This window comes from Pseudopodoces humilis, chromosome 26 (assembly GCF_049639895.1).
Source record: "Pseudopodoces humilis isolate 2021_Gansu_Grassland_sample_001 chromosome 26, ASM4963989v1, whole genome shotgun sequence".
Taxonomy (NCBI): Eukaryota; Metazoa; Chordata; class Aves; order Passeriformes; family Paridae; genus Pseudopodoces; species Pseudopodoces humilis.
Genome location: NC_142225.1, coordinates 3,393,421 through 3,405,864, shown reverse-complemented (window position 1 = coordinate 3,405,864; position 12,444 = coordinate 3,393,421). Strand labels below are relative to the sequence as shown.

Below are 12,444 nucleotides of genomic sequence, written 5' to 3'. Positions count from 1 at the left end.
TCCAGCTGTTTGGGAACACGAACTCTCTTCCAGGAGGGTTCTCCCCCCTCTTTGCTTTCATTTTTTAATTGTCAGAAAGGGACACTGCTCCGATTGTGTTTTAGGCAGGGGACTTTGCAGGGGATTTGAAAAATCCGAATAACAATTAGCAGAAACAGGTGCCCCAAGCCTGGCTGGGTTTGGTTTGTTTTGCATCACAAGCCTTCCCTGCCAGAGTAGTTTTGCCCAGGCAGATATTGATACTTTTACATTTCATCTTTATAAAGGTCTCCTTTTTTTTTCTTTTAATAAAACTTGCCTGAAACTGAAATCCAGCAGTCTGAAGTTCAGATCCTCACTTCAGAGTTCAACCCTTATAGTCAGGATGGTCAAAAGCACCTAAATCAGTTTCCATTAGATCTGTGATTGTTTTCACAGGAGTTTGCAGAAATTTCATACAACGGGATGCTGAGCTCTGGATTTTCTGGTATCCCATCAAGAAAAACCACCACAAGACCCCAGATGCTCGCCACAGCTTAGAAACACTGCCCTGACACAGCGGGGACCTGGGTTTTGGGGTACCTCACCCATGAGCTGATTTCAGCTGGTTCCAGACTGACCCAAAACACTTCCAAACCGACCAGAGGAATTCTGAACAAAGCTCTTCACTGAGCCCAGCATCTGCTTAAAGCCCAGGAGAGCCTCGGGGCCGCTCAAGAGCCCCCCAAACCCCACTGTGCCGAGCAGAACCTGCTCCCACGCCAGCCTCCCCTTTCGGCAGCGGTGCTGCAGCAATACATTAAATTAATATCACGACATAACCCAGGCGGCCCTGGGAGTCCCGGGGAGGGAACCCCCACTGCTGCTGCCTCCAGATGGGGACCGAAAGCTTTTGTGGGGGCTGACCTGGTGAGCAAGCAGCAAACAGAAGGAGCCTCGTGCTTTGGCCATGGGCGCATGGCCCGGCCCCAGCCGGCGATTGCCCCCATGGGGACATCAAACCCCCCACACCATTCCAAAATACGGAGTGGGGAGAGTCGCGGCTGTTCCCATGGGGGGGTCACACATCGGGGGGGGGGTCACCCAGCCGGGGGCAGCCGCCCCCTCCCTCCCAGCACGGCCCCAGTCGGGAGGATTTCCGGAGCATCCCGGGGCGGGAGGACGAGGGTGGCTCAATCCCCCCCAGCGCTGCCTGCAGCCTCCCAGGAGACCCTCTGCCGGGCAGGGCTGGGGGCGCAGCCGCCGCCGCAGCCCTTTGAACGGCCCTATCGCTCCCGGCCGCGCCGCCCCGCGCCGCCCCCGTCGTGATGCGGCCCCGGCTCCGCCTCCCCCGCTCCGCCGGCGCTGGGAGCTCCCTTCGCCTGTTTGCCCTTATTTAATTTCGAGTGTGATTTTGCTATTTTTAGCAGCTGGATCCCCTCCAGTAAGGCTAGGAGCTCGCTCCGTTTTTTTTTTTTTCCCCTCTCCCCCCTTTCCCCCCCTCCTTTTTTTTTTTTTTCCCCCCTCGTTCTCTGCAAATGATTTTGACCCAGCTTCCTTCCTCCTGGAGCAATTTTTTTTCTCTCTCTCTCTCTTTATTATTTATATAAATACGCGGGGCCTGGCGAGGCCGGGGATGCGGGGCTGAGCCGCAGCCTCTGTCTTCTCCTTGCAGATCCGCAGTCGCCGCGGGCGGGGGGTCCCTTCGCTCCGCAACGCAGACCCGCCGGGAAAAACAAAACCATCGAACCGCCCCCAAAACCCACCCCGAGCACCCGGCTCCGGGATCAAGCTGACTGTGAGTGCCACCTTCCTCTTCCTTCTGCTGCGGGGGGCGCGGGGGCCTGGGTTTTGCTTCCCTTCGCCGCATGTGGGGCACAATCGGCCTCGGGGTTTGCAGGGACGTGGGTGCGTGCGGCTCGCGGTGTTCGCTTTATTATCGGTATTAATTATTGTTAATAGCAGGGTGATGCACCTGGCGGGCCGCGGCCGAGCTCGGGGGTGGGGAGGGGGGGAACGGGCCGGGGTCCGCGGTGCCGCTGCTCCCACCCCCTAGCGACTTTGCTCCACTTACTCGGTTGCGGGTGATGCAAACGCCTCGCACCGCGCCCGGGGGGCCCGCACGGCCCCGAGACAGCCCCGGGCCAGCCCGTGGGGCCGGGACCGTGCAAGGTGCGTGGGGCCGCGGTCGGTGCACGGGCGTGGGAGCTGGGACCCGGCCGTGGGGCTAGGGCGGCGTGAGATTCGTGGGGCCGGTGCGAGGCCGAGCCCGGCTCGCGGGGACCGCGCACACGCGGCTCGGGGCGAAGTTGCGGTGCTGAGGCTTAGCCGCCCCCCCGGATGGTGCCCCCGCACCCCGACAGCCCCGCACCCCGCCAGCAGCGCTGGCTCCACGAGAGGTTTTATTACCCACCCCCGCCCCCAGGACAGGGGCTTCACAAAGCCCTGATGGTGCCCTTCCTGCCTCTTTTCTTTCTCCTCCACCTCCCTCCTTCCTTTCCTTTATCACTTCCTTTTATTATGCATCCCAGGAAGGAAGGGGGGGACTTTCCTCAATGGCAGCCCCGGGGTGGGGTTCAGAGCAGCCCCACGGCGGGTCTGGGCTAAGGAGGAGCCCGCACATCCCTCCCGGCCCGCACCCCTGCCCAACAGGCTCTTCAACTTCTGCTCCACGATTCCTTCCCCTCCTCCTTCCCCATCCCTCTGCCAGGAGGTGCGGCTGGGATCCTTCTCCAGCTGCCATCAGGCTGGATTTTCTGGGCGTGAAGAGGTTTTATACACACACATACACAAATATATATATATATATTTAATTTTTTTATTATTATTATTTTTTAAGATCTAAGCCCCCGCCTGTCTCCCCTCTTCTCCTGGGCCAGTTTGTTTAATCTAAGAGTAGGTGGCCGGAGCGGGGGATTTATGGGGTTATCTGCACAGAGCAGCGTAAGCTAGCACAGGCGGCTGGGAAGGAAGGACCAGGCCCAGGAACAGCCAGGAGCATCGCTCCGAGGGGACAGGTTGGCCCTTGTGCAACCCAGAGGTGGCTGCTGGGGACAGCCCAGCTCACGCTGTGGAGCAGAGAAAGCAATGGGGCTGGGGGAGGAGAGCCCGGTGGCTCAGCATCCATAGGGATGGAGAGAGGAGGAGGTTCCCTTCCGCCAGCTCCATCAATCGAGAGGCAGATGTGGCCCCTCCACCTCCAAACCCTGCAGAGATGTTTTTTCCCCCCTCCCTCGGCCGCGGGGAGCCCGGCAGCCCCTGCCCGCGTCCCCCACTGATTCCTCCCTGCCTGGAAAGGTTTCTCCCTCAGCTGCTTCCTCTCCTCCATGGCAACCCAGCTGCTCCCTCCCTCCCTCCCTCCGTGGCTCTGATGCATGAGCAGGGCTGGAGCTGCTCCCGCCATGTGCCCGGCATCGTCCCACAGGCTCGGAGCTCACCCAGGGCCTGGCAGGTGCCGCCGAGCTGGGGGCACTGCGGGGAGCTGGGGCTGCTCTGGGGACCAGGGGGTTGGCCAGGAAGGTGCTGGGATGGCAGAGAAGCGTTCCTCATTTCCAGCATCCTCCTCCCAACCCCCTCTGCCAGAGCAGGGCCAGAGCCCCCTGAGTCCCCTCAGTTCTGGAGCCACTGGGGAGAGCTCTGAGGTGCTGGAGGGGATGCAGGGTGGGATGCAGAGGGATGGGTGGGAGGTGCATGTGTTTCCCCAGCACCAACAACTTTGCAGCAGCAGCTGCTCTTGGGGGGGAGGGCAGAGCCAGCGGCATCCCCGTCCCATGGAGGGTCCCCTTGGCATTCCCATCTGGAGCTGCTGTGGGGTCTGGTCCCTCCTCCAGGGGAGGAGAGCACGGCAGGGTGGAGGCTGTGCTGGGCCCATCTGTTTCCAGCTGCAGGAGGGCGCACGGAGCAGCTCTGCCTCTGACAGAGATTGACTTAAAAAGAGACAAAACCCTGTCCCAGCCCGACCAGCAGCCGTCCCTTTGCTGGCCTAAATCTAAACCATACTTCTTTTTTTTCCTAAGAGACTCCTTGAAGGGCTCTGGGATGCTGTGAGTAATATTTTCGGGGTGTTTACACTACGGCATGGTTTCTGTCTCCCAAAAAAAAAAAGACTCTGAGGGTGGTTTTTGTTGTTGTTGTTCTGCACTCATGAGTCACTTCCAGAGGGGAGCAGGAGCTGACGCCTGTTTTTTGAAAAGGCTCAGAGGTCTGAGAGTGGCTCCTCAGGCTGCATGTGCTGCCCACACCCTCCCCAGTGAGGCTCAGTGTCCCAGGGGGCTCAGCACCCTCTGCCCCCTGCAGCCCCGCTATCCCAGCCGTTTCAACAGCATCAAATCAGGACCAGTTCCTCAAAACTGAGCATTATTATCCCAGAGGTTACAGGGTGCCTCCATCAGCACACACGGACCGGGCACACAACCCCAGACCTGCCTCTGCTCCTGCTGGGAAGCCTCACATCCCCACTCTGGGCAGGTGTCCCCAGCATGGCCACAGCCACCTCACCTGCGTGGGGTCCCCAGCAAGCACCAGGACTGTGGCAGCAGTCCTGCTCCTTCCCAGCCTGGGTCCGTCCTTCCGGCTCCTGGGCTGGCAGCCAGGCATGGAGCCACCCCCATGGCTCTGGAAAAGCAGGTTTTCCCTGTGCCCCTGGGAAGTGGCGAGGTGGAGAGGGGAAGATGGAGCCTTTTCCTTTGTGGGATTGCTCCAAGAGAATGGGAGAGCTGCCCAGCCCTTTGGGACATGCACATCCTCGTGGATGAGGGAGGTGACAACCCAATGTCCCCAGGCCAAGTGCCTGTCCCTTATCCCAGCTGGGTGGCAAGAGCAGGGGCAGGGGAGCAGCAGAACCGACGCTGGGGTGGGGAGCAGGGCTGTGGGACTCTGAGCCCCACTCCAGGGCCGTGGCACTCCCCTGGGGACACCCAAGGTGCCCAGTACCACCACTCATCCTGTCTCAACTCACTGGTGCCAGCAGCATATGTGGGATTCCAGATTAAATCTGGAGCAACTCTCCTCTTTTTGAGAAAAGGGGCCAGGCTCTGCAGGATGGGCTGGCCAAGCTGCTGCTCCCCAAACACCTGAGGAGACCCCAGGAGCTGCCTGAGCACTGGGCACTGGCTGCTCCTGCAGGGAGGCCATGCTTAGGCCTTCAGAAACTGTCCTGCAGCCAGGGCATTTTGCTCCCCAGCCGGTGCCAGGAGCATGCAGGGGGCATCTCACCTGCCCCAGGGTGAGGGCTGGGGGATGTCACGGCTGGCATGGCGAGCCAGAGCTGTGGCTGACTGTCCTTCCTCCCTCCCACTCCTCCTCACTGCTGCTGGGACAGACGATGAGTGAATCCAGCGCCAAATCTAGCCAGCCCCTGGCCTCCAAAGGGGAGAAAGACGTGTCGGAGAAGAGGGGCCGAGGGCGGCCTAGGAAGAAGCCGCAGGTACGTGGGGTCCCCTATGAGAAACGGGGGGCTGGGTACCTGCAGGGTGTGGGGCAGCAGGAAATCCCCCCACACCTACAGTCCCCAGTGCAGCCCCATTACCCCTTTGGGCAGCACCTCCCCAGGGCTCAGCAAGACACTCCTGGGGGACTCTGCAGCACCCCAGAGCTCCCGGCCCTGCCTGGGGTCTCTCCTGCCCCTCCCCAGGCCCTGCTGAACCTGCCTTTGCAGACGGGCTAATTAAAGCCCCATTAGCAAAAGCTGCTCAGAGAGATAAGATGCTGCTGGAGCCTTTATAGTACCAAACCCCCGCTCAGCCCCCCCTCGAGGCAGGTGGGGTTTGTGCACAGCCCTTTCCTGCAGAAAAGGTGATTTGTGGCTTCCCTGACACTTCCTCGGCGGCGGCACCAGCAGTGAGCAGGAGAGGGGCTATGGGCACCATCCGGCTGAGCTGAGTGGGTGATGTTGGGGGGTGGAAAAGGTCACGTATGCCCAGCTGAAGGACACACAGAAGCCTGTGCCTGGCATCTGATCGCCAATCCCAGCATGACCAGTGCTCCCAGTACCACATGCAAGAGCATCTCTGCCCTGGCAGGGTCTGCTGGGGACAATGGGACTCCCAGGCTGGAGCATCCTGGGGTACACTGGAAGCCACTATGGGCATGCAATCCCCTCTGCTCTCCCTCCAGCAGGAGCCCAGTGAGGCCCCGACCCCCAAGAGACCCCGTGGACGGCCAAAGGGCAGTAAAAACAAGGCCACCCCAAAGGGCAGGGTAGGTACCCAGGGACGGGGCTGCTCCAGCTGGCTGCTGGCACCATAGGTCCAGTTTGAGCTCAATTATGGACAATTCAGGGCAGAACTGCCTAAGAGGTGGGGCTGGGGTGGGGGGAGGAATCTGGCCCAGGGAAGGTGGGGGAGCTGGGGGCCGTGTGTCAGCACCAGGGCAGCCAAGATAAAGCTGTTTGCAAAACACGCGACTCACATCCTGCACCCACCTCGTGACTCACTGGGCATCCCAGGGCAGGGGGTGCTCAGGGGGCTGGCAGCAGCACCCCAGGAGATGCCACTGGGGTGATGAATCTGGCAGTCAGGGGTGGGAGGAAGGGGAACACCACCCACCCCCACCAGAATCCTGGGGACAGCCTGACCAAAATGGCTTTTTTGTTGTCCTGGCTCAGAAAGCTGCAGTCACACCAGGGAGGAAACCTCGAGGGAGACCCAAAAAATCGGTGAGCGGGCTTTTCTCTTCCCTATTCACCTTGGCAGGGCGTTGGGTACTTTGGGGGCACGGCAGCTCCCCAGAGAGCCCCATGAGTGTGGGGTGGATGCTGTTGGGTCGGAGGAGCTCAGAGCAGTTGAGCGAGTAGGACAGCACTGGGTGGGCTCTGGACCCCCTAGGGCTGGGGGTTTGAGGAATCCTGGCCCCCCCATCTCCCCATGGGCCCAGGAGCAGCATTGGGTGGCTGGTCCTGCCCAGGTCCCTGCACAGCCCAAGGGTGCAGCCACCCCCTTCCTTCCCTGAGCTTTCCCTCCTCCATTCCATTTTTTCCCCTTTTCCCCCTCGGTTCGCAGCTCAGGCGGGTGCCAGATACCTGGATGGTTTAATCTCCCTTTCCTGCCTGTCCTGGATTTTGCTCCTTTTCCCACTGAAATTCCTCGCAGAGCCAAGGGGTCGAGACCAGGCAGTGCTGCAAACCCAAAGTGGTGTCCTGAGGTCTCCTGTGCCCATGTCCCAGTGCCAGGGGCTGTTTGGGGACCCCCAGTGCGGGGGGTGGCATGGGAGGAGCCTGTTCTGTGCTAGCAGGGCCGTGCTGGGGACACGATGTCCTGCTCTGGCAGGCGCAGTGGCATTTTTGTGAATGAAGCGGGAGGAAGCGGGGGCCGATGTGACTCAGGCTCACTCAGCCCTGAGTCACCACCGTGTGCGGGGTCACGGCCGCCCACCCCAGTGTGGGGGCTGGACAGGGACACCCACGACTGGCACCGCTGCCACCACCCGTCGGTGGCCACTGAGGACCCGGCCGTGGCGCTGGGGACCGCGGTCCCACACTCTGAGGTGTTGTGAGCCCAGGGGCTGTGGTGTCCCCTCCTCACTGTGAGCCCACCTGGGGGGCTTCTCAGCTGGGATTTAATCTCCAAACTGGAGTCAGGGCCAGTCCTTTAATCCAGGAGGGTGCCGTACCTCAGTTTCCCTCGTTGCACAAGGGGTGTGACGTGCCTGGCCAGCCCTTTGTCCAGGGGCAGTGAAGTGGAGCTGCACTCCCTGACACCCCCCGGCCACGCTCCCTTGCCTTGCAGCAGCAGGACGAGGAGGAGGTGAACATTTCCCAGGAGTCATCTGAGGAGGAGCAGTGACACCTCCCAAACCGGCGCTACCTCATCGCCCGACGGCCCCGAAGCGGCCGGGGGAGAGGGATGGGGAGAGACCCACTATGCCGCCCTGGCTTCCTCCTCCTCCTCCCTCCTCCGCTCCCTCCTCACCCTCAGACAACGGCAGCACTGGAAAATGGCCCAACCCGGGCGGCCCCCGCAGCCCCTGCCCGGGGGGCCCCCGCCCCAGCTCCCCCTCCCCAGCCCTGGGGTTTGGGGCAGCCCCACTGGAAAGGGGGATCGTGGCAGAGAGCCGGGGCTGGCACCCCCCACCTTCGCTGCCCCCCATGCAGTGATCTCGCCCTGCCAAAGCGGGTGCTGGCTGCCCCCCCAGCACTGGGCTCTGCCCTGGGGCCTCTGCAGGGAACAGATGAGGGGGCAGGGAAGGTGAGACCCCCCCCAAATGCATTAGATCTTTGCTCTGGCCCGCTGCTTACCCTGGGCAACCCCCCCATGTCCCCCCAGTCCTGGGCGACTGCACTGTGTGCGGGAGCAGCTCCTGTGGTGCTGCTGGGGCCCCGTGCCCATCCCGGGGTGCCCATCCCGGGGTGCCCATCCCGGGGTGCCCATCCCGGGGTGTCAGTCCCCAGGGGTGTCAGTCCCCAGGGGTGCCCAAGCACGGCTGGCTCCAGGCAGCCCTTTCCTCATAGGTTCTGGTATATATATATTTTTTTTTTGTTTAGTACTTTTTTTCCTTTCATTCACAACTACCTCTGGATATTTAAGTTCCACTCTCTGAACTCACAGACGTGCTGCTGCGCTGCCGGGGCACCGTGGGCTCGGTGGTTCCTGTTTTTGGGGTGTTGCTGGGGGCTGTGGGGTATTTTTTTTTTCCCCTTTTTTTTGGGCTTCATTTTTCTTTTTTTTTAATTGTTATTTTGAGGTCTAGTTTGCTCTGCTGCTTCAAGGGATCGAGGCTGGCAGGGCAGAGGGGTGGGGGGACCATGGGATGCTCCCCCTGCCCCTCTGCTCCGGCACGACGGCTGCAGCGGGAACGGAGGTCGGTGCTGGGCAGCCCCGGCGGGAGAGAATCGGGGTTTGGTTTGGGGTTTTTTTTGGTTCACTGTTAACGACCTTTTGGGTTCCTATTTGCAGTTACTTGAATAAAACATTTTATGGAAGTTTGTGATGCCTGTCCTGGGTCCCGGAGGGGTTGGGCAGGGGTGGCTTCTCCAAGGGCATCTCCTCCACAGGGACATCCCTGCTGGTGATGGCCACCATCCATCCACGGGGATGAGCTGCCAATGGAAACACAAACAGGCAAAGCCCTGCTGCCCCCCAGGCTGGGAACCCCCAGCCCCACACGGAGCCTTGGGGCCAAGGCAGAAACACGTTTATTTACCCTGTCTTCCCCCAGGCATCCCGTGCTGGCAGAGCCTGCTGCTCCTTGCCAGTCCCAGTGGGCCCTCCTGGAGCTTTCCAAGGGGCTGCTGGCGAAGTCCAAGAAAAGGAAAGAAAAAATTAAAAAAAAAAAAAAAAGGAAAACCAGGCACTGAGGTGGGAGATGTCTGGTCCTGGTCAGTGCTCAGGTGGGGGTAGTGGCTGTGGAATTGTGGCACCACTGCGGGCACGTCCTGGCTGATGGTACCAGTGCTGAGAGCATCGTCCCTCCCTTCCCGCGGGCAGGATCCGGTCCCGGTGCTCCAGGCAGAGTCAGGCCCTCCAGTCCCTGCGCGGGGGACGAGGGGGTGAGGGTCTCCCCCAGCCGGGCACCACCTGCAACACAGAGAGACACACACCTGCAGCCCAGGGCATGAGGCGGGTAGGGAAGGCACTGCCCACGCAGCCCAACCCTCCCAAAACCTGCTGGATTACACCCAAAGCCTGACTCTCGAGGTTCCATTCAATGTTCTTGTAAGTCTTTCCCAATCTTAATGGTTCCATGATTCCCAGAGCTCCCTCGGGACGGGCACCTCACTCGCTGCTGCTTCAATTTTTCATGGAAAAACTGGATAAACGCCAATCCCCACCACAGCGACTCACCTGAGCCTCCTCAGCCTCCACCAGCAGCTCCTGCTCCGACTCAGGCGGCTCTTCGGCCGGGTCGTAGCTGTACATGGGCAGCAGCCGGTGCCGGAGCCGGTCGGACCTGCCGGGGGTGGGCGGTGAGCGGTGACCCCGCTGCCCCCCGCGTCCCCCAGCCCCCCGGCACCGCTCACCTGCGCTTCTTCTTCACGTACATCACCTGCGGGGAAAGGCATCAGCGGCGCGGGGCTCGGCGCTGGGCTCGGCGCCCCCCGGTGCCCCCCGCCCGCCCACTCACCGCGGCCAGGAGGGCGCCGAGGAGGGTGAAGAAGAGGAAGGGCCCCAGCACGGAGCCCACCAGCGAGTCCCCCGCGGCGCCCGGGGCTGTGGGGGCCGTGGCGTTGCTCATGGCCCAGCTCCGGCTCCTGCCCGCATGGGGAGGATGCGCCTGTCCGGCCCCACGGACGGGAGCTCTGCAACCCACAGCCGGCCTTGGGAATGACCCACCGCTCGGGAATGACCCCCACCCCGGGAATCACCGCCTGGGAATGGCCCCCACTCCGGGAATTCAGCGCCTGGGAATGACCCCCACACCGACACTGACCCACCGCTCGGGAATGACCCCCACCCCGGGAATTCAGCGCCCGGGAATGACCAGCGTACAGGTAATAACCCACCTCCCGCCCGCTAATAACCAGCTACCCGGTAATGACCCTCCCCGCCCGGCATCACCCCCGTGGGGGGGTCACCTCGCACCCCCCTCCCTGCAGAGCTGGGGGCGGATCTGCCTCCACCAGCGGGAGGACCGCAGGGACCCCCGCACTGGGCTCTGCCCGGGACACCCTCGGACTCCCAACTCCCCCCCACCGCGTCCGGTTCGGGGTGCCCCGGGCTTCCCCCTCCCTCCCCCCACCCCACCCCACCCCACTCCACTCCACTCCACTCCACTCCACTCCACTCCACTCCACTCCGGGGATCCCCGCGCGCGAGCCACGCCCCGCCCCGCCCACCTGCGCTCGCCTCCCGTAACCGGAACCCGCGCGGCGCGTGACGGGCGCGGGAAGGGGCCGAGCACGCGCCGGAGGAGGCGGGGCAAGGGGCGGGGCTTAGAGGGTGGGGCGGTGGCGGCGCGCGGCCGGCAGGGGGCAGCAAAGACGGGGGGGGGGGGGCGGGGCGGGAAAAAGCGTGAGGGGAGAAAAGGGAACAGGGCAAAGAAACCCAGGGAAAATGGAAAATGGGGAACCGGGAGACGGAGGAAGGGAAAAACAGGGAAAAACAAACAGGCAGAAAGGAAGAAAAGGCCCAGGAGGGGCACAAGGAAAGGACAGACGGAGGGGTGGGTGGACAGATGGAGGGAGGGATGGGGGAGTTGCACATCTGGCCAGGTGAGTGCACAACTGGGGGTGTGGGTGGGAAAAGAGGGATGGATGGATGGATGGATGGATGGATGGATGGATGGATGGATGGAGATGTAGGTGTGGTGTGAGACAACCAACCCTCAGGGCTGGGGATGGCCATGTTTCAGGGGGTGCCAGGAACACCAGGGTCATCCACATTGCAGGCTGCTGTGGTTCCCTGGCCAAGGGTTCCTGCTGTGGCCACTGTCCCCCAGACTGGAGCCTGGGGCAGGGGCTGTGATGATGCCGGCAGTGTCACCCACTGTGGTGGCAGCTCCCCAGCCCTGATCCCGGCTGCAGGGCTAATCCGCTTTGCCCGCAGGGACCAGATGGTCCCGCTAAGTGGGTCAGGCAGGAGCAGGGGACACCAGGGAGCACTGGGCCCCACTGCGCTTCCCAACAGCTACAAAAAATAATCATCAAGTGGGATGAGGTGAAAGAGGAGTCTGGACATGGCAGAACTGGGAGGACACAGCCCCTGGACTGGCAGCGGGACAGGGCTCAACTACTGCAGAGCATCTGTAGCCTCCTGAGCTGGTGGGGAAGAGCAGCTCCTGGTCTGCAGCCTCTGGGATGAACTTGTCCATGGCACAATTCTTTGTACCCAGCCTGCACCCCTGCCTGCACTTGCCTGCAGTGCTCCCTGCTCCCTGCCCACACTGCTGCCTGCACCAGTCCCTGCACCTCACCTCCTGCCCAGCCCATGCAGGGTTATTTTCCCCTCTCCAGACCAGAAAAGGGCACCAGCTGTCCCGAGAGTGGCCAGCAGCTGCAGTTCCCAGTGCTGGCCCCACCAGCCCACGCTGACCCCACTCTCCCCAGCAGTGGCACTGGTCTCCCCTGCCCCAGAGATCCTTCCCAAACCAGCCCCAGCCCCTGTTCACCATGGCAATGGGGGAACCACAGAGTGGGACCTGACCCCCAGCCCCCCCTGACACCTCAGGGTCCTTCCAAGCTGCCACCATGCACCGCAGCCCATCCCCTCCCTGCTGAACCCTGCTGTGCCAGGGCTAAAAATAAATCCATCAATTTCTAGGAAAGCTCCTTGGAGAGCATGAGCGAGTGGGAGCACATGGCCAGGAGGAGCATGCGTGGTCCAGGGGAAGCAGCACCCTTGGGAGGAGACGGGGGGTCACCAAGCCCCTCCGCATGGCCAGAGCCAGCCCAGGACACATTCCCAGATCCCACGTGAACGTTTTTTTCCCAATCCACTGTTTCCCAGAGCCCCTAGATGAGGGGAAGAGGGGAGTCAAAGCCAGGGCAGCACAGGACCTGCTCGTCCCTGGAGAAATCTCTCCCTTGTTTACCTCAGGGTGGGGAAGGATGTC

At 62.0% G+C, this 12,444-nt stretch overlaps 2 protein-coding genes across 6 annotated transcripts; one reads left to right on the top strand and one right to left on the bottom strand.

Moving 5' to 3' along the window:
- The first annotated feature begins 1,299 nt into the window (after window positions 1–1,299).
- HMGA1 (high mobility group AT-hook 1) lies at window positions 1,300–8,875 on the top strand. Of its 3 annotated transcripts, none has more exons than XM_005529361.3 (6): window positions 1,300–1,402; window positions 1,634–1,756; window positions 5,279–5,383; window positions 6,076–6,156; window positions 6,563–6,613; window positions 7,683–8,875. In XM_005529361.3, exons 3-6 carry the CDS (start codon window positions 5,282–5,284, stop codon window positions 7,737–7,739), a joined length of 291 nt encoding a protein of 96 aa, XP_005529418.1. In that variant the 5' UTR covers window positions 1,300–1,402; window positions 1,634–1,756; window positions 5,279–5,281; the 3' UTR covers window positions 7,740–8,875. The 3 variants fall into 3 exon arrangements, with proteins under 3 accessions (XP_005529418.1, XP_014113694.1, XP_005529416.1); XM_014258219.2 differs by having other exon boundaries at window positions 6,073–6,156; window positions 8,638–8,875; XM_005529359.3 differs by having other exon boundaries at window positions 6,073–6,156.
- A 197-nt stretch (window positions 8,876–9,072) lies between these two features.
- On the bottom strand, window positions 9,073–12,444 carry SMIM29 (small integral membrane protein 29). 3 transcript variants are annotated; one of them, XR_001331911.2, is made up of 6 exons: window positions 12,424–12,444; window positions 10,018–10,192; window positions 9,914–9,939; window positions 9,738–9,843; window positions 9,343–9,470; window positions 9,073–9,184 (listed from the first exon to the last, which is right to left on the bottom strand). XR_001331911.2 is itself a non-coding variant. In XM_014258220.2 (5 exons), the coding sequence occupies exons 2-5, from the start codon at window positions 10,126–10,128 to the stop codon at window positions 9,408–9,410; spliced, it is 306 nt and encodes a 101-aa protein (XP_014113695.1). In that variant the 5' UTR covers window positions 10,129–10,192; window positions 12,424–12,443; the 3' UTR covers window positions 9,073–9,407. The 3 variants fall into 3 exon arrangements, 2 of the variants coding, with proteins under 2 accessions (XP_014113695.1, XP_014113696.1); XM_014258220.2 differs by having other exon boundaries at window positions 9,073–9,470; window positions 12,424–12,443; XM_014258221.1 differs by lacking the exon at window positions 12,424–12,444 and adding an exon at window positions 10,730–10,773 and having other exon boundaries at window positions 9,073–9,470.

What these genes read in the sequence shown, in the direction of transcription:
- HMGA1 (XM_005529359.3), top strand. Translation starts at nt 5,282, where the DNA reads ATGAGTGAATCCAGCGCCAAATCTAGCCAGCCCCTGGCCTCCAAAGGG. An exon ending in AGGCCACCCCAAAGGGCAGG is followed by an intron (nt 6,157 to 6,562) that starts GTAGGTACCCAG and finishes GTCCTGGCTCAG; the next exon opens with AAAGCTGCAGTCACACCAGG. An exon ending in GAGGGAGACCCAAAAAATCG is followed by an intron (nt 6,614 to 7,682) that starts GTGAGCGGGCTT and finishes CTTGCCTTGCAG; the next exon opens with CAGCAGGACGAGGAGGAGGT.
- SMIM29 (XM_014258220.2), bottom strand. Translation starts at nt 10,128, where the DNA reads ATGAGCAACGCCACGGCCCCCACAGCCCCGGGCGCCGCGGGGGACTCG. An exon ending in TACGTGAAGAAGAAGCGCAG is followed by an intron (nt 9,844 to 9,913) that starts GTGAGCGGTGCC and finishes CACCCCCGGCAG; the next exon opens with GTCCGACCGGCTCCGGCACC. An exon ending in TGGAGGCTGAGGAGGCTCAG is followed by an intron (nt 9,471 to 9,737) that starts GTGAGTCGCTGT and finishes TCTGTGTTGCAG; the next exon opens with GTGGTGCCCGGCTGGGGGAG.